This window comes from Jaculus jaculus, chromosome 13 (assembly GCF_020740685.1).
Source record: "Jaculus jaculus isolate mJacJac1 chromosome 13, mJacJac1.mat.Y.cur, whole genome shotgun sequence".
Taxonomy (NCBI): domain Eukaryota; kingdom Metazoa; phylum Chordata; class Mammalia; order Rodentia; family Dipodidae; genus Jaculus; species Jaculus jaculus.
In genome coordinates, this window is record NC_059114.1 from 16522187 (window position 1) to 16546854 (window position 24668).

General features: G+C 46.3%; 1 protein-coding gene across 1 annotated transcript in view; it reads right to left on the reverse strand.

Moving 5' to 3' along the window:
* Positions 1–19612, reverse strand: part of Ccdc60 (coiled-coil domain containing 60) — a 207974-nt gene extending 188362 nt beyond the window's left edge. The window contains exon 1 of the mRNA XM_045132970.1: positions 19290–19612. Coding sequence (XP_044988905.1) covers positions 19290–19379 — 90 coding nt within the window. The 5' untranslated portion in view covers positions 19380–19612. The remainder of the gene's footprint in view (positions 1–19289) is intronic.
* Between the last annotated feature and the right edge of the window lie 5056 nt (positions 19613–24668).

A 24668-nucleotide genomic window follows, 5' to 3' on the forward strand; every position in this document is an offset into this window, starting at 1 on the left:
AGCCACCACACCTGCTTACAGTTCTTTTTTAAGTTAGTTATTTATTTACTTAAGACAGAAAAAGTGAGAAAGAGAATGGGTGTGCCAAGGCCGAACTCCAGACGCATGTACCGCCTTGTACATCTCGTTTATGTATGTACTGGAGAATCGAACCTGGGACCTTGGGCTTTGCAGGCAAGTGCCTTAACCACTAAGCCATCTCATAGCTTACAGTTATGATGTGATACATTTTGTCATGACAGGGAAGGCCAGCTGGTCACATCACATCCAGAATCGGGGAGAAGAGACCGGAAGTGGTGCTGAGCTAGAAAACCTACAGGCACATGCATAGTGACCCATTTCTCTCTGTGTCTATTATCTTTCAATAAATTGTTGAGTTTTCAGATGTATTTGAGGAAGAAACAAAGGTCATTTTAGAAAAATCTGCCAGGGAGAGAAAGACTTGGGAGGACTGGCAAGTCTGGTTCTGACGTGAGACCCTGGAAGGGGCGAAGAAGACTCTTCAATTGACATAATCCTGATGTGAAGGGAGGGAGGTGTTTCTCATTTGCATTTCTGGGGAATGTGATCTCTGGACAGACTTAGGAATTAGACCAAAAACAGGGGGCTGGAGAGATGTCTCAGCAGTTAAGGTGCTTGCCTGCAAAGCCTAAAGAACTGTGTTTGAGTCCCCAGTACCCCACGTAAAACCAGATGCACGAAGTGGTGCATGCAGCTGATGTTCATTTGCACTGTCTGGAAGCCTTGGCGCTCCCTTTCTCTCTGTCTCTCTTCTATCTCTGTCAGTCTCCTTGCAAATATATAATATATATGAAAAATAGACCGGGTGCCAACAAAGATGAATAAATTGATGGGCTTGTATCACAGCATTCACGTCAGAGTCTATACCTGGGGACTGGCGCTGAATTGAGAAGTGAATTATGGGATCATTCTGTCATAGGCGTTGGAGAGAAGTGGTCTAAGACTCTGGTTAAAGTGTCACGGGAGTTGGTCATAGTCAGAGCCTCTAGAAAGAGACGTAGCCTTAGATGGGTGAAGGGCTCTAGATATCAGATCTCAAATGAACTGAATCTGAATGTGGATGTAACTTTGAATAAAACCAGATGAAGTAAGTAGCTGTGTATAGTTTTCAAAACAAAGCAAGGGACACCAGTATCTAAGGAAACCTTGACTTTCACATAATACCACTGAGCTCACAAATGCAAAGAGATTTCGCCACCATGGCTGATCAGAAGTGAATGGCTCCCTAGAATATTCCAGAGTACTCTAACAAACATAAAAGCAAGAATAAATGGAAATTTTATTTTATTTATTTGAAAGCAACGGACATAGAGAGAGAGAAAGAGGCAGATAGAGAAAAAGAGAATGGGCATACCAGGGCCTCCAGCCACTGCAAACGAACTCCAGATGCATGTGCTCCATTGTGCATCTGGCTAACGTGGGTCCTGGGGAATAGAGCCTCGAACTGGGGTACTTAGGCTTCACAGGCAAGCGCTTAACTGATAAGCCATCTCTCCAGCCTGGAAATGTTTTAAGAATACTGAAAGCGATGCTCAAAAGAGGACTTAGTGATTAGAAACATTCCCCGCACAAGCCTGGGGGTCTAAGACCACCCAAATTCTATTCCCCAGCACCCATATAAACATCTGGGCATGGCCGTGCACATAGGTAACCCTAGCCCTGTGGGGAGCAGTGACTGGAAAATTGCTAGGGCTTGCCAAACAAAACAAAACAAAAACGGTAAGTTCTGGAGTCAGTGACCAAGTCCATCACAAGGAAACATGTGAATGAGTGATCGGAGAGGGGACAGCCAACATTCTCCTCGGACCTCTAACAGTGTGTGCGCAGGAAGCATACATCTGCACACACGTGCGCATACACCATCACACATAGTGCACACAGAAAATACCACTAGGGGGCTGGAGAGATGGCTTAGTGGTTAAGGCACTTGCCTGCAAAGCCAAAGGACCCAGGTTCGATTCCCCAGGACCCATGTCAGCCAGATGCACAAGAGGGCGCATGTGGAGTTTGTTTGTAGCAGCTAGAGGCCTGGTGTGCCCATTCTCTCTCTCTCTCTGTTTCTTTCTCTCTCTTTCAAATAAAATTTTGAAAGGTACCTAATCTAATAGGTGAGCTACTTGTAACTTTTGAATGAATTCAAGGATGTTTGACGAGACTCCAGTGGACCTACTGTTGCTTGTAACACAGGCACCTGCAGGTGCATTATAAGGACCCCACAAAGTTGAGGACAGAGGCAAAGGGATAAGTATGACTCCGTTTTTAAATTTTATTTATTTGAAAGAGATAGAAGAAAAGAGGCAGATAGAGAGAGAATGGGCGCACCAGGGCCTCCAGCTGCTGCCAACAAACTCCAGACACATGCGCCATCTTTTTCATCTGACTTACGTGGGTCCTGGGGAATCGAACCTGGGTCCTTCAGCCTTGCAGGCAAGTACCTTAACCACTAAGCCATCTCTCCAGCCCTAGGATGACTCTTCGTAAAAGGAATAACTCAGTTCTCTTGTTTTAACAAACCCTAAATATGTCGTATGTGCCTGGACTCAAGTCAACAGTTTTATCAAAAAAAAAAAAAAAAAGTAACAAAATAATTAAGAGCTCAAACCACATCTAGCATGGAGGCCTCCTCTGGCCAGTCCACCCCAGAGTTACCAGGATACCTTGATTTTACACAAGTTGTAAAGCTATGCAAAGTGGAATTATCTTTACCTACATGTTGCAGGTAAGGTAAACTGAGCCTTGGAATGAGAGGCAGTTTGCTCCATTAGGAATCACAGAAGCAGGGGTCGTATTGTGTCACGTGGACCCTATTACACTGTGGCACATTGGAAAGGAAACTGGATAGGTGCCCTTCGCAGTTTCTTTATCCTCCAGAGTTCCAACTAATGGGTGAACGGCTACAGCTGGAATCTGAAATGGCTCCCACAGTCACCTGTTTTGGATGTGTGCCATCACGCCCACTTTGAGGTACTATTTTGAAGGTCCGTGGATTCTTTAGGAGGTGGGATTTGGCTGGTGGGAAGTTCTCACTAGGGACAGGGATGGGACGGTTCTGTCTGCCTCGGATCTGGCCAGCTCTGTTTCTCTGCTTAACCGCCTGAACCTCATGGGTACCTCACGTTGTCCCTATGCTTTCTCTGACATCTCTCTGAAAAACTGACATCTCTCTGAAACCATGAGCACAGGTCTTTCCTCCACTGACATGGCCCTGTCAAGCTGGAGAGATTGATTGCCTACTGGCTAAGGCGCTTGCCTGCGAAGCCTAAGGACCCAGGTTTGATTCCCCAGGACCCACATTAGCCAGATGCACTAGCTGGCGAGTCTGGAGTTCATCTGCAGTGGCTGGAGACCACATGCCCATTCTCTCTCTCTCTCTCTCCCTCCCAAATAAGTAAATAAAATAACATAAAAAGACATCCTTTTCAGTATATCATCACAACAAGACAAAAAAAAAAAAAAAAATACAACGAACTCTTCATCTCCAGTTTCCCAGAACAGGAGAATCTGCTGCTTGGAACTGATCTATTTCCTGAGCCTAAGAGAAGAATTCTTTGTCTTGGTCTCAGCTGGCTTCAATGCTGCCTCTACTTAAACTCGAAGCCTGGGTCTGAGCGCTTCCTGACCTTGGTACAAGAAACACAAAAGCCCTGGGGTGAGTTTGTGCCACCCCCACAGTGAACACCGGGCTGCCTTGAACCTGCCAGGTCTTTGTGGTACCTACTTTATTTTTACTTCCACCCAGAGCCAATAACAGGTTTTGTTAAAAAAAAAAAAAACAAAAAAAACAAAAAAAACAGGCTTTGTAAAACAGAGAAATAAAAATCTGCAAGAACACTGCCTGGGCTACGTTAATGAGTTGTAACTTGATAATCAAGTTCTTTATCAAAACAAAACTGCCATCCATTTACCAGAGGCCCTGTGGTTTATTCTAGGGTTGGGACGCAAACCTTCCTTTTCCTTTGTTAAGACAGAAAGGGATGCCTTCAGAAAATGTCCATTTATGCCGAGAAACTCCGACAGGCTCTTAACAGGGGACTGTGGTGAATTGTGGCCCTGTCACTTACGGCTGGAGACACCCTCCGCATCTTTTGCATTTGGTAAAAAACATCATCTGGCCCACTAAGTTATCAGTCTTGTCTAACAGCCTATTTACCAAAGAACCTGGTCTCAGACAGACGCCCGTTCTGATGCCGGCAGAGGAGGGACCACTCACGAAGGAGGGAGACTGGCGTGAGAGACTTGCTTGCCCGCTGGCCTGAAAGGCTACGCTCCCTCCTTGTGCTAGAGGGTGGGCCATTTGGCATTTGATTTTCCTGTTTTTTAAAATATTTTTGTTTGTTTTTATTTATTTACTTGAGAGCTGTAGAGAGAGAGGAGAGAGAGAGAGAGAGAGAGAGAGAGAGAGAGAATGGGCGCGCCAGGGCCTCCAGCCACTGCAAATGAACTTTGGACGCGTGCGCCCCCTTGTGCATCTGGCTAACGTGGGACCTGGGGAACCGAGCCTCGAACCGTGGTCCTTAGGCTTCACAGGCAAGCGCTTAACCGCTAAGCCATCTCTCCAGCCCTGATTTTCCTCTTTTTAAACACATGAAATCGTTACACTAATTAGGCTAGAAGAAGCCTCACAGGATGAACATGTTAGGTGTTTTGATGGTAGGTGGAGAGAGAGAAAGAGAAACGAGAGAACACAACTTAATACAATTTCCAATTTTTAAAAAATATTTCAATTTATTTGTAAGCAGAGAGATGGAAAGAGAGAGAGAGAGAGAGAAGAGGAGAGACAGTAAGAGAGAATGGGCACACCAGGGCCTCTAGCCACCACAAACTAACTCCAGATACAGGTGCCACTTTGCCCATCTGCCTTTACGTGGCTACTGGGGAATCAAACTCAGAGCTTTAGGCTTTGCAGGCAAGTGCCTTAAATGCCAAGCCATCTCTGCAGCACCCCAAACTCTTTTTTATGCATGGGGGGGGTGCATGTACACGTGTGCTCTTTTGTGTGGACGCCAGAAAATGGGTTCTGGTGTCATCTTCAGGAACAAAATCCACCTATTTTTTATTTTTATTTTTATTTTTAGGCACAGATCTCATAATTAAGTTAGACTGGCTGGTCGAGGAGGCCCAGGGATGCTCCTGTCTTCATTTCCCCAGCGCTGGGGTTACAAGCATATGCAATGATACCCATGGCGTTTTTCTCGAGCCATCTGCCTGAGTAACAGGGCAGCCAGTTTAGCAACTGAGCCACCAGCACAGATGATGCCTGGTGTTTTCACACGGTCTCTGAGAACTGGACTCAGGTTCTCATGCTTATAAGGCAAGCACGTTACCACTGAGCCGTCTCCCTAGCCCCAACCATTTCCAGATTTTTAGAGAAGTAAACATTGGTTTCAGAGGACATATACATTAAATACATATTGTATATTTATATCATATCATATCATTAGAGCTGATTCAGAGCAGGCTTAGGGAATACTTGATCTCAGCCCAGCATCCTTCACCCTGCCCTGGCTATGGATTAAAGGAAGGTCCTTTAGGCACCAGAAGAGGCTGTTACCATTCTTCACAACAGATGAGGACCATGTTTTACAGTCAGAAAATGAAGAAGAAAGCCACTTTGTTTTGTGAGGCAGTACGACAAGGCTGCCTTCTGGGCTGACTCCAGTGGACAGCGTGGTTCCCCCCCCCCCCCCCCCCGGGGAACACGCTTGTCCTTTCTCCCATCTAAATATTAAGCATGCTCGACCCTGCTAAGCTTCCAAGGTCAGACGAGCTCAGAGGCATTCACGGTGGCATGGCCATAGACTCCTGTCACTTCTGACAAGCCCCAGAGGACATTGGCAGCAAGAACACTTGCTGTGTGAGCAAAACCTGGACTTGAATTTGGAGAAACCTGAGAGAATGAGGCCACGTCTTCATTACAGAGAATGCGGGGCTCCTTCCCGGGCAGGTAGTGCCGAGGGAAGGACCAGGCCTGCTGCTTCCTCCCTAGGGGTTGAGAAGGATGATGAGCGTCGGACGACCCAGAAACCTCTCCTGGCCACTGGAGAAAAACCACACTGAGTCGGGAGTCTTTTCGAAGCAGAAACTCGCAGAAACACCTCGCTTTATTATTCTGAGCAGTTGCCTATATCATGTTGGGGACGAAGGTGGGGATTTTAGGATGGGGGAAGAGGTAAGGGCCAATAGTAAACTGTAACTATGGAAATGGTAATTACAATTGCCATGCAGAGGTGGCAGGCCAGAAGCCATTAGGCATCTTGCTGATTCCTAGCTGGCCAGAGACAGGTCGCCAAACTTTAGCTAGGCTCAGGAAGTTCCACTAGACCTCATGCCTGGGCCTTTCAGAGCCCAACAAGAGAAGATGAACTGCTCTGAGCACCTATCAGAGGAGAAGCTGCCCTTTTGGGGGGGGCAGGACCAGCCTGGTTTTGTGTGTTGGTATCTCCGTCCACATGTCCACAAGCAGCAAGAATTCACATGGGTCACCTCTGCCCTCTGAGTCAATTTTCCAGTCTATAAAAGGGAGGCTGACCACACACAGCTCCCATGGGGGATTGTCTCAAGGCCTGAAGGTAATACTTGTAAGCCACTTGACATGTTGTGAGCCTTTAGTGAGAGGGAGGATAACAGGATGGACTCACGGGTAGGATAGTGCAGGCGGAGGGGACAGGGTGACACAAACATCAGACTCCAAATGCAAGTGAGAAGGACCACTTCAAAGGGGTGTGCTGGTTGGGAGGAAGATGCCTCACAAGCATGAGGACCTGAGCTCCATCCCCAAAATCCACTTGAAGAGCCAGGCATGGTGGTATATGGTAACAGATCCCTGGGGCTGTCTGGTGAGTCCGTTTAGTTTAATTGGTGAATTGCAGGCCAATGAGAGACCTTGTTTCAAAAAAAAAAAAAAAAAAAGATGGAGGCTGGATAGATGGCTCAGTGGTTAAGGCGCTTGCAAGCAAAATCTGAGGATCCAGGTCTGATTCCCCAGGCAGATGCACAAGGTGATACGTATGTCTGGAGTTTGTTGGCAGTGAGTACAGGCCCTGGCATACCCATTCTCTCTCTTCAGAGAGAAAGAAAGAAAGAAATTAAAGAAAACAGAAAGAAAGAAAAAGAAAGAAAGAAAGAAAGAAAGAAAGAAAGAAAGAAAGAAAGAAAGAAAGATTTACTCCAAGTAGCTGACTCAAAAAGGAAAAAGATAGTCTTTTTTTCTTAAAGGTGGGGACTGGAGAGATGGCTTAGCAGTTAAGATGCTTGCCTGCAAAGCCAAAGGACCCAGGTTTGATTCCCCAGGACCCACATAAGCCAAATATACAAGGTGATGCATACATCTGGACTTCATATGCAGTGGCTGGAGGTCCTCTCTCTGTCTCTCTCCCTGCCTCTCTGCCTCTTTCTCTGAAATAAATAAAAGTAAAATATTGAAAAGGTGGATGGTGCCTTAGAGGGATGGTCCCCCAAATTGTCCTCTGGCCTTCAGAACATACACTCACAGGTACATGCACTCACACACAGTCTTGTCAGGGCTCAATGACTTTGGCCCTTCAGCCAAGGAGTTGTTCTATGTTTGAAAACATCATCTTGAATTAGTGTAAGATTTGTTGACAGGTGAGAAACGCAACCCCAGAGGTGGCCTAAGGTCCCAAAGTGGGCGAGCAGCGAAGGTCACTGAAGCACTGCGCTTGCGCACGGATGATCAAATTCCAAGTGGTGGAGCATGAAGGAAAAGGGGACAGGGAAGGAGGCTGGATAGGATCACAGAAGCATCCAGGGTGCTCGTTATCTATTCTCACAGACCCCAGGCTCCCAATAACCCATTCCCACCAGGATCTCGTTCCGCCAGCGAGGTAGCCAGGCTCGTGTTCTCTCCAATTCCTTGGTACCTTTAGCATGTTGTGAGAAGTCTCATCTACAAGGTCTAAAAATATCAGAGCTTTATTGGCAAAGGATGAGATCAGCTAATAAGCAAAGGTGACATAGGTGACAGTCATGTGCTAATTGCCTTTTGGGTATTTTCTTCGAGGGCTCTCGAAGGCAAGACATTTCAGTCATGCTATCCTTTTCCTGAATACATATAAAAATAATCAGCTTGAGAGCAATCATCTCTTGAAGTGTCAGTATTTAAACGTCTTGATTCTTGATATTTGGTGGGGGTGCCCAGACTTCGATCTGTAAGTGGAGACAGGAAGAGGGTACGCTAAGTGAGCACGTGTTATGCAGACAGGGCTTTCTGAGCCTGGCGCCATCCATTCTCCCAAGAATGTCATAGGGTGGGGGTTGTTATGACTTTACATGGGAGCAATAAGGTAACCGAGACCACAGGTGCTTTCTGAAGCTCACAGGTGGCAGGATGGCGTGATGTTTAACCTGGAGAGCACGTGGACAGAAGGCAGAATCATCCAGGAGACACACAAGTTGGGTGAGCCCGTGAGGGTGTTTCCAGAGAGTAGCTGAGGGAAGAAGACCCACCCTTCACAGGGAGTGGCATCTTCTATTGGGTAGCTCAGGTAGGTATAAAGAAATCCAGCCGGGCACAGTGCCTTTAATCCCAGCACTCGGGAGGCAGAGGTAGGAGGATCGCCATAAGTTGGAGGCCACGCTGAGACTACATAGTGAATTCCAGGTTCCAGGTCAGCTTGGGCCAGAGTGAGAGCCTACCGTTAGCAGCATGCCTTGCATGCACAAGTCCCTGGGTTCTATTCCATCCCCCCCCAAAAAAAAGAGAACTAAGGCAAAATCAGTGCTACATACCTGCCTTTGCTTCTCCAAAAATATATGCATCTATTGCTGCTGTCTTCCTCTACTGACATCAGACTCTGGCTTCTTGACTTTCCAATGTGGGCTAAGGATTAGTGACTCTCCAGGTATCTTCCAGGCCTTGGGTGCCATTTTGGGACTGTGGAGGTCTCCAGCCTTGCAAACTGAGCAGCTACTGGATTTCTGCCTCTCTGGCACATAGACTGCCACTCTTGGACTTCCCAGATCTTGCGTGAGCTAATCTAACGAGCCCATTTTTAGAATATATACACATTCTGTTGGTCCGGTCCCTCTCTCCTTGCCCAACTACAGAAGGTATCCAGATCTGTGCAGCATCCAGCTTGTGTTGAGGTCCCAGTTGCGACTCAGACATGTGTGGTCCCTGAGGGATGAGAGGCCCCTATACTCAGTGTGCGAAGCTATCCGTGGTCCTGAACACAGGGACAGAATCATGACCCGTCCTCCCAGGATAGGTCCCTGTGCTGGGTTCTGGATGGAATCAGGAGTTCCAGGCCAAATGTGAGAGATTAGAAAAATAAGTAAGCCATTGTAATGCAGGCTAATCTTTTTTTTTTTTTTTGTAGAAAACAAACAAAAAAAAATATGTGGATCAGAGCTTGGATTCTGACTGTATCCATTTAACTGGTTATTTTTCTAAGCTATTCAACCCAATTAAGCTGTTTATCAGCACCTCGTCTATACCCCCTGAGCCCCATCTCTCAAAATTTTGATCTTGGAATCAAAATATGCCTTTCTTAGAAATGTGACTCTAATTACAAATGGCTTATAAATCTTAGAAACCAAGGTGGCTATTATTTACTTAGGTGAGTCTAGGATACATACAGCACTCTCCCCCATTTTTAGTTCTATTTCTTTTTTCTTTCTTTCTTTCTTCTTTTGGTTTTTCGAGGTAGGGTCTCACTCTAGCCCAGCCTGACCTGGAATTCACTATGTAGTCTCAGGGTGGCCTTGAACTCACGGTGATCCTCCAACCTCTGCCTCCCGAGTGCTGGGATTAAAAATGTGCGCCACAGTGCCCAGCTTTTTTTGTGTGTGTGTGTGTGGGGGGGGTTAGTTCTATTTCTTTACCAGAAAAGCAATAGCATATTTTAGCAAGTTCTTAAGAAAATGCAAATATGGTCACGGGCACAGTCAAGTCACATTCTTGTATGCATTGCCTACAGCTAAAAAGCAGTATTCTTTTTTTTTTTTTTTCTGCCAGAGACTTTTGAATCCATTCTTTAAAAATTGCTCCAACAGATGCCTCTTTTAGAGTGGTGCTTGTCTCCTGCCCTGTGTCACCATGGCCCACAAGGCTCCTCTTAACAACAAAGGCTTTCTGAAGTTACTTTATCCTAGATTCAAATATCAGCTCCATCACATGTTTTCCTGGTAGCTCTGGGCAGGTTGAACAACCTCTCCAAGGTTCAGTTTTCTCATCTCTGCAAATAGAAGGCTGTGATCTCACCTGTTTCACAGGACTGAGGTGTTCATTTTTTAAAATATTTTATTTATTTATTTGAGAGATTGAGGGGGTACAGAATGGGCATGCCAGGTCATCTAGCCACTGCAAATGAACTTCAGATGCATGTGCCACCTTGTGCATCTGACTTACGTAGGTGCTGGGGAATTAAACCTGGATCCTTAGGATTCACAGGCAAGAGCCTTGACTGCTAAGCCAACTCTGAGGAGTTCACTTTAATCCTCTATGCAAAGCACTTGAAACACAGTAAGTGTTCAATAAATAGATGGTCATTATTTGAGGGGAGAAGGCGATGTCCACAAATCATCTCCCCTGGACCAACGGCTAGATGTGTGGGGTGATGGACAAGAGACAGTTTCACCATTTGATGGCCTAGAGAGAGGTATTAAGGGCTTTAGTGGCTCTCTGCTAATGTTCCTTAACAAGGGATGACTTTGCTCCCCTGATGATACATGGGACATTTTGAGACATTTATTATTGCTACAACTCGCAGGGGGGAACATCTAATGAGGAGAGGCCGGGATGTGGCTCACCAGGATACAATTCACACAATGCCTGGCTGGGCCAAAATGGCAACAGTGCAGAGTTTGACCAACTCTGCTCTACTGAAGATCTAAATCTTGGAAACAAAGTAGCTCATTAGACCTTTGCAATTACTGAAAACGCTTTGGTGGGAATTCACAGGGGAGCATTCCTCCTAACTTGATGACTCACTGGGATTTCTGGGATAGAGACTTGGGTCACTATGTATGGCCACACATGGAGGGAGAGGAAGGAAGGGAGGGAGGGAGGGAGGGAGGGAGGGAGGGAGAGAAAGAAAGGGAGCACTTTGTGGCAGAGCAATCTGTGAGGCAGGAGGCCAGCAAAAGACCCTGCTCCTTAGAGAAAATGGCAATTCATGTCCCCACTCTGCCCCTAAGTATGAGGAAATAAGTTCGTATTGTCCCAGGATCACCCCACACCAAGCCTACATTAATCAACACCTGCGATTCAGACCACATTACATCACTGAACGTCTCTTCTCCTGATAGAACTTGTTTTATTCCACCAGCATCTCGATACCTATCGCTGGTCCTCAGCACCCAGGGACTTGGCATCTGTGGACTCAGCCAACCATGCATCAGAAACGTTCTAAACACCTGTGTGGTACTTTGAATGGCCAGCCCCCCCCCCCCCACCCCATAGACTCAGGTGTTTTATTAAAATTGAGTTCTCAGCTTGGCCCCTAGCGGGCCGACTCCTGCCGCTGGCGGGACTGTGTTGCTGCTGGGGCGGACCTGAATTCCACCCTGGAGGTGTGCAGAGAATTTCTGAGCTCGGGCTGCGCTTGCTTTGGGGTGCCGGCTATTCGGTGGCGCGTCTCTGCTTGGATTTATGAATGGGAGCCATTTGACGGAACTTCCCCTGGATCCTTAAGCTTGAAACAAACCCCTTCCTCCTACGGGCCCCGTCTCGTGTGGATGTTCACGCCAGCAGTGTGGGCGCTGACTGCAACAACTGCGGCCCCGCTGGGAATACAAAGATTTTTATTCTCGTTATTATTCCCCGAATAACACAGCAGAACAACTGTTTGCAGAGGCTCCACACTACATTCGTTATCAGTCACCAGGAGACGACGAGTCAGCACACACGGGATGTGCGTTCGTTCTGCACGAATCCCGCTCAGTTCTGGGTAGAGCGTCTCTGGGTTTGGGTATCTGCAGGAGGTCCTGGCACACAGCCCTCATGGTTGCCAAGGGACGACTGCGCGATATCTGCCTTGCTTTTTGGTATTTTTTTTTTTATTTGTCATTTTGATTCATAGCTATTTGTGAGTCTTCTCGCCAACAGAAGTGTGAATTCCTTGGGAGAAGATCCTGGGCTTGATTCATTTTTAGTGCCCCTCAAACATCTGTTACATGGTAGGTGTCCAGCGTATAACCTTAGAAAACAACCCCGACCTTTTTTCAGCCTACACAGTGTGGCATGCTGTCTCCCCTTCCTGCCGCTGAGCCACAGCCCACCATAAAACCCCTGACAACATCGAATCACCCCACAAACAATGCCAGCTATATAATCCTCTCACTCTGTAAAACCAAGAGACCCCAAGTCACCTCCAGTCTTGAAAGCGGATCTCCAGACGCCGCTGATTTTCAAGCTATTAAACAAAACGACCGATTGCATAAATTCCAATATAGGCAGAAATACATTAGATTAAAATTGAGCCCTGCAAGAAATTCACTCAGCAGTTTGAAAGCAGGAATTTAGAAGGGAAAATGTCACCATCTCATGATAGAAGGTGTCCCATTACTGGCGATTATGGTTTTGAATTTAGCTGTCAGAAAGATCAACGAGAAACAAAATATTTTGGTTTATTAAGTCCAAGAAAAGTTTAATTGGCCTCTGTCAGATTTGGTATGTGCTCCTTGCAATGGGACCCCGTGTGGATGCTTGCAGCTTTTGAATTTAGTGGCTGACGGCCAAATCTGTGGAGACTGTGTGGATGTTAAAAGTGAGTCAAGGGCTGGAGAGATGGCTCAGTGGTTAAGGCAACTGCAAAGCCAAAGGACCCAGGTTCAATTCCCGGGAACCCACATAAGTCAGATGCACAAGGTGGTTCATGCTTCTGGAGTTTGGTTGCAGAGGCTGGAGGCCCTGGTGTGCCTATTCTCTCTTTCTCTCTCAAATAACTAAATAAAATATAAAATAAAATAAAAAATTTTAAAAGTGAGTCAAGACATGGTTTCCTTCTACAACCCGCAAAGGCTGATCTAAAATGGATTTCTCCAAGTCTCAATAAAGGGTGGAATAGATGGGAGACAAAGGAATAAAGATGGGGCACTTTCCACTGTTCCTGGCCCCTCATGTCATTCCCTATGAATAATTCTTCAGTTTCCAGAATAATGACCCCTATGACTAACTTCATTCACTTCCATGTCCCATGATCAGCAGAAACTTGGGATTCTGTAAGTATTTGCTCAATCAGTGAACATTCAAACTGGGAGAGTTGCCTCCCTGCACATTACTTTTGTCACTGTGACCACACTGTGTGTGTGTGTGTGTGTGTGTGTATTTTGTTTCTTGAGGTAGGGTCTTGCTCTAGCCCAGGCTGACCTGAAATTCACTACATAGTCTCAGGCTGGCTTTGAACTCATAGCAACCCTCCTACCTCTGCCTCTCAAATGCTGAGATTAAAGGCAGGTACCATTATGCTCAGCTTCACAATACTTTTTTTTTTAAATTATTTGCAAGCTGAGAGACAGACCGAGAGAGAGAGAGAGAGAGAGAGAGAGAGAGAGAGAGAGAGAGAGAGAGGGGGAACGAATGAGCAAATGAGCATGCCAGGGCCTCTAGCCACTGCAAATGAACTACAGATGCATGAGCCAGTTTGTGCATCTGGCTTTATGTGGGTACTGGGGAATTAAACCCTGGTACTTTGGTTTTGCAGGCGAGCTCCTTGACCACTGAGCAATCTCTCCAGGCCCTGTGATCACAATATCTAAAGACAATAACTTACGGAAGGACTTATTTTGCCTCACAGCTTCATAGCCCATCATGGTGGTGACAACACGATGGGACAGAGCAGTTCACACCCTAACAACCTGGGCGCAGAGAGAAGGGGGAATGCTTGCGTTTGGATGGTTTTGTCTTTGTGTTTTATCCCCGTACTCAGCCTAGGGGAACGAGCCACATACATTTAGGATGGGCCTTCCCACTTCAGCTTTTTCCCTGAAAATATGTGCAGAGGTGAGCCACCATCCAACCCTCAGAAATCTTTTAAAAATATTTATTTATGAGAGAGACAGAGGGAAAGAGGCAGACAGAAAGAGAGTGAATGAGTTCGGGCACTACCAATAATGGCCTTCTCTAGGCCTCACACCTGGGGTGACCGTACTTTCAGACCCATGGTGGTGGCATTCATAGTCAGGGACAGAGGAACTCAGACCCTCACAGCTGACCACTGTCACCACCACTGCCACCGTGGGGAATGAAGTGTCACCACCCTCGAAGGGGGTGAGCTGTGGACCCATGATTGTACCCAGCATCTCGCATGCATCACTTTACTTGATCCTTCAGAAACATCAATGTCAGAGACCTTTAATAAGATTGAGCTCCTAGGTTCTCATGCTAGACAGTGACAAGAGGGGACCTAGCGGCCAGGTGTGGGGGGAGGGGCTGGCGAAATGGCTTGGCAGTTGAGGCACTTGCCTGCAAAGCCAAAGGACCCAGGCTCAGTTACCCAGTACCCGCGTAAAGCCAGATGCACAAGGTGGCATATATGTCTGCAGTTCGTTTGCAATGGCTGGAGGCCCTGGGGTGCCTATTGTATTCTCTCTCTCTCTCTCTCTCTCTCTCTCTCTCTCTCTCTCTGTCTCTTTCTCTTTCAAAGAAATAAAATATTTTTAAAAGGGGGTGCCTAGACCTGAGGAGATAGCTCAGCTGATAAAGTGCTTGGCGCATAAGCACGTGCCCGAGTTTGCATTCCAAGAACCCACGTGGACTGCCAGGTGTCATGGCACACGCCTGTAATCACAACACCAGGGACTCACACAGGGAATCCCAGGGGCTTCCTGGCTGGTGTAGTTGTGTTCATGAGCTTTGAGATCCTGTCTCAGAGAATGAGGTGGAGATCGGTTGAGAAAGATACTTGACATTGGCCTCTGACTTCCACACAAGTGCATTCACACGTGCACACACACCTGCATACACACGTCTGCCCACAGGTACAAATATGCAAATTTCAGCAGTTAACTTCTTGTTGCTGGGACAGAACAGCTGACAAGAAGCAGATTATGGAAATAAAGGATTTATTTTTATCTTACAGTTTTAAAAAATATTTTATTTATTAATAAGGAGAGAGAGAGGGTGAGGGAGAATGGGTGCACCAGTGCCTCTAGCCACTGCAAATAAACTTCAGATGCATATACCACTTTATTCATCTGGCTTTATGTGGGTACTGGGGGATCAAACCTGGGTTGTTAGGCTTGGCAAGCAAGCACCTTAAATGCTGAACCATCTCTCCAGGCCCTGCAGCTTGCAGTTTTGAAGGGAAGTTTCATTATGATGGGGCAAGGTTGGCAAGAGCAGACAGACTACTGACTACAGACATCACATCTTGTCACATCAACTGGGAGGAAGCAGCAAGAAAAAGCTAGCTAGAACTGACAAATGGGGATGGATTATAAAAGCTCAAGGCTTGTCCCCAGGGACACACCTCCTCCTACAAGGCTCCATGTACCAATTACCACCAGCTGCAGATTAATCACAAATACATAAGGGCTGAGTGTGGTGGGGCATGCCTTTAATCCCAGTCCTGGGGGAGGCAGAGGTAGGAAAGATCACTGTGAGTTTGAGGCCAGACTGAGACTACAGAGTGAGTTCCAGGTCAACCTTGGCTAGAGCAAAACCCTACCTCAAACAAACAAGCAAGCGAGCAAGCAACCCCACAAAACCACCCCCCCCCAAAAAAAAAACAAGTAAGGCTTGTGGAGGACATTTCACATCCAAACCACCACACATACAAACATACATGCATGTCAAGCACATATACACATGCAAAAAAGAAATGAAAATGAAAGCAGAGATTTGAACCTATCTTTGTCCGGCTCCCAAGGAGGAGCTCCCAACTGGTCACTAAAGCTTGTATCTCATGAACAAGACTCTGTGTCCTTCCTCCTCTCCCCACACAACCTTGTCCTAGCTCTGCACCCTGAGCAGCTGCCCTTTCAGGGGAGCCAAAGCACTGGATCCTTCTGCTCGGTGTAGGAGTGTCTATCGCTCTTCCTGTACTGGGAAACAATGAAGCTGCTCCTTCTTACATCCCAATTCATCCTGGAGGGGGCCAGCTGTCACAGGGGTCTGCAATTAGCTACAGCAAAATTCGCTAAGGCAGCCATCACCCGCTCGGAGCATTAGGCCACAGAGAAAAGAAAAACCCTCAAATTGCAATTGGGCAAAATATGCAGTAACAATAGAGCCGGAAGATCCCCTGGAGAAACGACTCACTTGCTATTTTCCTGGTCTAAGTCACGCTCGGTTTACAGAGGTCCAGCTGGTGGCCATTCTTCAGCTAAGTCCCAAGTGGTCATTAGATGATTTATTCTATGATTTCTTTTCAGAGTAATCAGTGAGCCTTTGCGGCGGGGGTGTGGTCTTTGTGATTAGAGGCCAGAAAGAGCACCCAGCTCCAGGCTCACTTCTCACAAAGCCTGGTGACACATCCTAGCCCAGCCTGTACCTCTCAAGGCCACCGTCTCTCCTATCTGTGCAGAGAGAAAGAGAGAGAGAGAGATAGATAGATAGAGAGAGAGAGAGAGAGAGAGAGAGATCACGTCACATTGTCAGTGGAGTGCTGTGGTACTTTAAGTCAAGGTTTCTCTCACTGGTGGGTGTGTGTGGGGGGAGACTTTCTAAAATGTATTCATCTCCCTTCACATTTACCTCTGGATGGAATTATTGTACTGATAAAGTACTTGACTTTTCTCCTCAAACACACACTCAAATACACACAGTTATGCTCACACTGAGCCCAATTTAGTTGTCTCTTTAAAAAAAAAAATTTTTTTTTTTTAGTTTTATTTATTTAAGAGAAATAGAGAGAGAGGGAATATGGGCCTGCTCGGGCCTCTAGCTACTGCAAACCAACTCCAGATGCACGTGCCCCTTATTTATCTTGTGCTTACTTGGGTCCTGGCGAATTAAACCTGAGTAAGCCACCTCTCCAGCCCACTTGTTTTTTTTTTCTCTTTCTCTTTTATTTATTTATTAATTAATTTTTTAATATTTTATTTTCCTTATTTATTTGAGAGAGAGAAATAGACAGGGAGAGAGAGAGAGGGAGGGAGAGAAAGGGCTCTCCAGGGCTTCCAGCCACTGCAAACGAACTCCAGATGTGTGCGCCCCCTTGTGCATCTGGCTTACGTGGGTCCTGGGGAATCGAACCTGGGTCCTTTGGCTTAGCAGGCAAATGCCTTAACCACTAAGCCATTTCTCCAACCCTCTCTTTTAGTTTTTTAGTTTTTGTTTCCATACTACCACCTTCTGATACTTCCCCACCTCTCCACTCCCCATTAACCGCCTGCTATGATAATTATTTCTTCCACTGCCCATCCCAATATACTCACTAGAGGTAAGATTCTTAGAAGTCTTTTCTAAGAAGTGAGTGCTTAGCAATAAGAAGGGATTCGACAACATCCAGGAAGCGCTCACTTCGTGTCAGGAACGGGTCTCAGGGTGTGGGTGGTCTCATGTGTCATCTGGGGCCCACAGCGATCCCATGAGGCGGTGCCTTACCCCCATTTTACAGATATCAACACTGAAGCAGGGAAGCTCTGTAACTCGTCCCACACCTTGGGACATTACGGGCCAGGGACACCCAGACTCTTTGTGTCCATTAGCTCTGCTCTTGTTCTGGCGCTCACCCTGGCTTCTGAAGAGGCCCCCACCTCATGCTTTCTTTCCCTGCTGGGAGGCTGGGAGGCTCAGTTCAAGAGAGGGGCTGCTCTGGATCCAACACTCTCTCTATAGCACTTAGAGATGAAAGGAGGTTCACGGGGAGGCTGCTTCCTGCAGGGTGACCTCACTCAGTGGGCCAAGCAAGAAGGGATGCTCAAAGACGTGCTCGTCTTTCAAGATTCGTAGCCTGAGAACCTTCGGGACCATGTGCACTTGGAGTTTTACGCTCCCTTATAGGTGTTGATCCTCTCATCCCAGGTCATCCTTCCCGGGGACTTGACTGTGAGCCACAAGCTAAAGCCCCCGTGGGGGCGGGGGGGCGGGGTGGACCTGAGTGCATAGGGCTTAAAAGTGCCAAGAAAATACTTACAGCAGCAGTCTGACTGATTAGGATTTAGTTCATACCAATCTCTCTCTCTCTCTCTCTCTCTCTCTGTGTGTGTGTGTGTGCATGTTCGTTTGTATGGGTATATACATACGTGCATATGTATGTAGAGGCCAGAGGACAGCCTCGGGTTCTACCCTCAGGAATGCCATCCACTTCTTTTTATTTATTTATTTATTTTGTTTTGAGAGAGAGAGAGAGAAAATGGGAATGGGTGTGTCAGGGCTTCCAGCCACAGCAAACGAACTCCAGACGCTTGCGCCCCCTTGTGCATCTGGCTAATGTGGGTCCTGGGGAATAGAACCTGGGTCCTTTGGCTTTGCAAGCAAATGCCTTAACTGCTAAGCCATCCCTCCAGCCCCATCCACTTCATTTTTTTTTGAGACAGGATCTCTCACCGGTTTAAAGTTCACCAAGTAAGCTAGATGGCTAGCCAGCGAGCGAGCTCCAGAGATCTTTTTGCCTCCACCTCCCCAGCGCTAGGACCATAGGTATGAAGAAGCAAGTCAGGCGCCTTATTTTTACGTGGGTAACTGGGGATGGAACTCTGGTCCCTCGTGCTTGCAAGGGAAATGTTTTATCCATTGAGCTATCTCCCCAGACCCCCCCCCCACTTTCCTTACTTATTCAATTAATGCTATAATTTCATGCCCCACGCACATATTATACACATAAGTGGACAATTCCCATATCTGACTGCATTGTTTAGTCCTTGAAGTATTTCTGTCTAATCAATGCTCCTGTTCTCACTTGGTAAATGTGGGATGCTGAATGACCTGTCTAATGTCACAGAGCAGGTGAGTAGCAAGCCTTCAACCCCAAAGTTTCACCCCCTGCCACCTCTCCTCAAAGGAACAGAACAGCGGTCTGGTCTGGGTTTCGAGCCCAGCAGATCTCTGGAAATAAAGTTCTGCGATGGCAAACCTACACTTCATCTTAATTATTATTTTTTTTTCTGGCACTCCACCCTGTCACTGCCAATGTATGTATTCCATCATTTTGGAATTACTGGCTAATGGGATGGCCCCTGTTCTCTGTTCAGAGTCGTGTTTTTCATTCTCCATGAGAAATCAACCGTTGATAGCAACAGGGCTGTCTGGATAATTTAATTATACCATGTCTCTTCTCCTTTCCCTTCTCCCTGGTGGGTCCAAGCCTAATCCCCTTGTTCTTGAAAGCATGATTGATTTCAGCAGAGAGGGGGAGACTTACCGAGGTCTTTTGTGCTGGGGCGTTTACAGGCCACAGCGCCTTCTTACTAGGGACGCTCTGGATCTTTTTGGTGGCTGGGATTCTAGTCATCTTGATAATCCTTCAGGCTTGAGCCTCAGTCTCCAGAAAAAAAATAAAGGAGGGAGGGGGTCTATTCAGAATCTTCTACGTCAGCAGCCACTGGTGTGAAGAGTTCTAGAAAAGTCATTTAAGTGTCCGCCATAGAGGATGAAGAAGTCCAGATAGGGTGGGACTAGGCAAACCTGGAACTAACTTAACGTTCAGAGGGTTATGAATTTTTATAAGCTTTTCTTCCCTTCTGGAAGGAGATTCTCTTTCTCTTTTCTAAGCAAAATAAAATGCAGACTTAAAAAAAATAGACGTCCATGGACAAAATTCCCTTCTTTGCCAGCTCCAGGGGGTAAGGCAGCTCCCAGCATGGGGCTCCAGTCTTCAACTGAGCTGTCTGGATGGCCCACTGGGTTGCCAGGCAACAGGACGCTCTGGGGCGTCTTCAATGGCGGGGATTGTTGGGGGTGGGGTGCAGAACTCCAGGTTGCTGGGAGGCGGGCCCTGAGCTGCCCCATGCTTCTCTGATACCTCCTGTCTGACCCTACCTCTCCCCTGGCTTTTCCCTTCAAACTCCACTTGTCTCGTCGCTAACCTAAGAGTGATTGCTTCTTGTACTTTGCCTTGAATGCCGAAACGTGCGCCTTCAGCCCTGAGGGTTTTTTTTTTTTTTTTAACATTTAAAAAATATTTTATTTGTTTATTTAAGAGAGAGAGGGAGAGGCAGATAGAGATGGAGAATGCCTGTGGTGCGCCAGGGCCTGTAGCCACTGCAAACAAACTCCAGACACATGTGCCACCCTTATGCATCTGGCTTCAGTAGGTACTGGGGAATAGAACCTAGGTCATTTGGTGTTGCAGGCAAGCGCCTTAACTGTTGAGCCATCTCTCCAGCCGTTTTTTTTTTTTTTTTTTTTTCGAGGCAGGGTCTCACTCTGGCTCAGGCTGACCTGGAATTCACTATGTAGTCTCAGGGTGGCCTAGAACTCACGGCGATCCTCCTACCTCTGCCTCCCGAGTGCTGGGATTAAAGGCGTGCGCCACCACGCCCGGCTTTCCAGCCGTTTTAAAGGAAGGTGTTTATTCTATTTTACAGACATCCAATGACACACTTAAGGTCAGCCCAGCCCTGAGATTCTATTTTTTTGTTTTTAATTTTTTATTTATTTATTTGAGAGTGACAGACACAGAGAGAAAGACAGATAGAGGGAGAGAGAGAGAATGGGCGCACCAGGGCTTCCAGCCTCTGCAAACGAACTCCAGACGCGTGCGCCCCCTTGTGCATCTGGCTAACGTGGGACCTGGGGAATCGAGCCTCGAACCCGGGTCCTTAGGCTTCACAGGCAAGCACTTAACCGCTAAGCCATCTCTCCAGCCCAGCCCTGAGATTCTTAATCCCAGATGCCTGTTGCTCTTCTGAAATACTTGTATGCACCCTTCAACACCCACATGCAGATATAGATTTATGCACATGCACACACATGCACACACATAAAATATCTAAGAGTATACATACTTGTATGCAGATATGGCATTGAGAAAGAGCCTGGAATAAGCCTGGAAAGATGGCTTAATGGTTAAGGTTTATGGATTTTCCCCCCTACTTTTGCCAGCCCACATCCTAAGCACTTTAAACATATTCATTCATTTAATCCTCCCAGTAAGATTTGGGGGGAGGATCCTTCCCTGTTGCAGCAGTTATTTTAAAATTTATTTAATTTTACTTTATTTATTTGAGAGAGAGAGAGAGAGGGGCAGATAGATGTGGGGGGGGTGGAGAATGGGCACACCAAGGCCTTTGGATACTGTGAACGAACTCCAGATGCATACGCCATCTTGTGCATCTGACTTACGAGGGTCTTGGGAAATCGAACCTGGGTTCTTTGGCTTTGCATGCAGGCGCCTTAACTACGAAGCCATCTCTCTCTTCCCAGCAACAATTTTTATTGTTTTGCAATACTTTTTTAGTTTATTGTTATTTATTTATTTGTGCATGTGAGAAAGAGAGAGAGAGAGTGGAGAGAGAATGGGTCCCACCAGGGCCTCCAGCTGCCTCAAACAAATGCCAGACACATGTGCTACTTTGTGCATTTGGCTTTATGTGAGTACTGGAGAATCAAATCCGGGCCATTAGGCATTGCAGACCAGTGCCTTCACTGCTTTAGCATGGTACATTTTATTTTTGGTGGCACTGGGGATTGAGCCCATGGTCATACTTGGTAGAAAGTGTTTCGTCACTGAATGGTATGATACCTACAGCCCATTATCCATGTTTAGACTGGCATGTATTATCCTCAACTCTTTAATTTTATATATATAATTATATATGCATATATAATTTCATATATATAATTCATATATATATTTCATATATATAATTTGCTTTCATATATATAATTATATATATCTTTCATATATATAACTATATATATCTTTCATATATATATAAAACTATATATATATGTATATATATATATTTATGTATATATATGAAAGCAAAGAGAGATAGAGACAGAAAGAATAGGTGCACCAAGGCCCCCAGCCTTTACATACGGATTCCAGATCTCCAGATGCATGTGCCACTTTGTGCATCTGGCTTTACAGGAAACTGGGGAATCAAACTCAGGTTGTTAGGCTTTGCAGGCAAGCACCTTAACAGCTGAGCCAACTCTCCAAACCCCTCAGCTTTTTTTGTTTGTTTGTTTGTTTTTACACTGGATCGTTCTCAGTTGCATTTTGCCCCAAACCTTGGGCTGTTGAGGACTGGATTGCAGCGGAGTCATATTCCACTGCAAGATGACAGGCCACAGAATGCTAAGTGCCTCCCGCTGCAGCTCCAAATGTAGACAAGAGGATGCCCTGATCTTCTCACCTAAGGCTGAATGTGACCTTCACTTTTACAGAAACTTGAGTCCACCCTCTGCTTCTGTTCGGAGCAGCATTAAACACCTGGACAGTGCTTTCAGAATGATGTGGATAAACAGAACCCTGGCCAGTGGAGGAAGTTGGGGACGACCAGACAACACAGCGTGGGGAATGCTCAGGTGGGCTGAACAGATAAAGGGCTGTCTTCGTGTGGTTTTATGGGACAAGCTTGGTAAAGAGGGACTCAACATGTCCTGTATGATGTAACAGAACAGGAGGAGGGTTTGGACTTAATTGTGGCAATCCATATACAGCAGACCATCACTTTATTAGCATAGATTAATTGTGCAGAGCACTGGGTTTTGTCATGACATTTTCATTTATATGCATGTAATGCTCTGTGGTCCTATTCACCCCTCTATTACTTCTTCCATTTCCCCTCCCTCCTCCTTTCTCCCATTCCACATTCCTAATGATTTCTTTTTTATTTCATGTCCTCCCCCTAAAATTCCACATAGCCATACAATGCTTGTCCTTCCAAGTCTGGCTCATTTCACCTAGCATGGTCTCCAGTTCTTTCCACTTTCCTTCAAACAGCAGGACTTCATTCTTTATGGTGGAGTAAAACTCTTTCACTGAGGTTGGGGCTGTGGAGATAGCTCAGCCATTGAAGGCACTTGCACTGCTAGCCTGCAGACTGAAATTCAGATCCCTGACACTACAGGATGCCAGACTCCTACACAGGAGAGGACCAAATACCAAAAGATTTTTCTCTGATCTACATTTACCTACACCTAAATACACACTCTGTTTCTCTCTCACACTATACATGCTGTACACACATATATACACTATAAATAATTTTTTTTTATTTGAGGGGGCAGGAGGGGGGGGGGAGAGAGAGAATGGATGTGCCAGGGCCTCCAGCCACTGCAAACAAACTCCAGATGCATGCGCTCTCTTATGCATCTGGCTTAATGGGCCCTGGGGAATCAAACCAAGGTCCTTTGGCTTTGCAGGCAAATGCCTTAAACACTAAGCCATCTCTCCAGTGCAACAAAAATTTCTTAACACCTCTTTTGTGCATATAGACCATGTTTTGTTTATCTGTTCTTCTGTTTGATGGAATTCTAGGCTGATTCCATAACTTGGCTATTGTGACTAGCACAGCCAGAGGGTCACAAACTCTGGCCTTGGACTGACTTGGTCACTGAGCAGCCTCCGTGACAATAATCCTGTCAGATGGTGCTGAAAACCAAAAGTTATCACCCATGCAATGCAGTGTCCGGCACAAAGAAAGTACAGTAAGCGTTAGCATTTACTTGTTCAGTTATTCGCCTGTCCAAGTCACGTGAGAATTGGAAGTAGAAAGGGCTTTGGGATAAAAATGACGTGTGTTTAAAAATTGTCTCTGCCATTTAAGCTGGTCACAAGGCCTAGGTCAAGACACTATTCCCTTGTTGAAGACAGCTTCACATTGCTGGGATGAACTTCCAGACCAAGCACATTTTATGGCAGGAATGGGGTTTATTGAAGCTTACAGATCCAGGGGATGTTCTGTAATGGGGGAAGAATCTGGGCCCCTTTCACAGGTCCATGCGGAGAGAGATACCCACCCGGCACCATAAGGGAGCACACTCCAAGAACCCCAGGCAGAGCTCAAGCATTCCGCATACCTTTAGGCTGGCATTCCAGATCCGCCCCCAAACACACCACAGGGCTGGACCCTAGGACCTACAGTGACACATCCCCCAGCCAGGGCTGGAAATCCAAGTTACAAGCTTTGATAAACTCCTGACTCTTTTGGGGGTACATCCATTCAAACTACGACATGCTCCAGCCTCAATTTTACTTTATGTAAGGATACAGGCTGGCTCTGCCCATCTTATTTCTGTTGCTGGATGTATCTAGGAGAAAATGATGTGTGCATGGGACCCGTTCCCAGAAAGGGCTCGCTGTGTGTCATTTCCTTTTCTGACACCAAGGGTTTATGTTGTAAGGGAGGACTGGGCTCCTCAGCACTAGATGTGTGCAAGCAAATGCTACTTTTTTATGTGTGGAGAAGTCTGAAATGATCACTTTAGGGTGTTAGGCAAGATGGCACTGGGGGCTCTTTCCAAACAGAGCTGAAAGACAATATGGCACATTAATTAAACCAGCGGTTAAATCCCAGCTCGCAACTACCAGCTGTGCGACATTACCCACATAATTTCTCCTCGCAAAGCTTTCATTTTCAACTCATGGAGTCAGGGAACTGGTACACCCATGAAAATGAAAGCACAAAAAGAAAATGCTTACAACAGTATCATATAATAACTGCCCGGGAGCGTTAGACCTTCTGATTTTATGATCATATGAACCAAGATGTTTTCTGGATCAATCTGCTACCTTTGGGGTCAACTGCTTAATTAGAAAAAAAGCTCTCAGACTCTATTGGCATGTCTG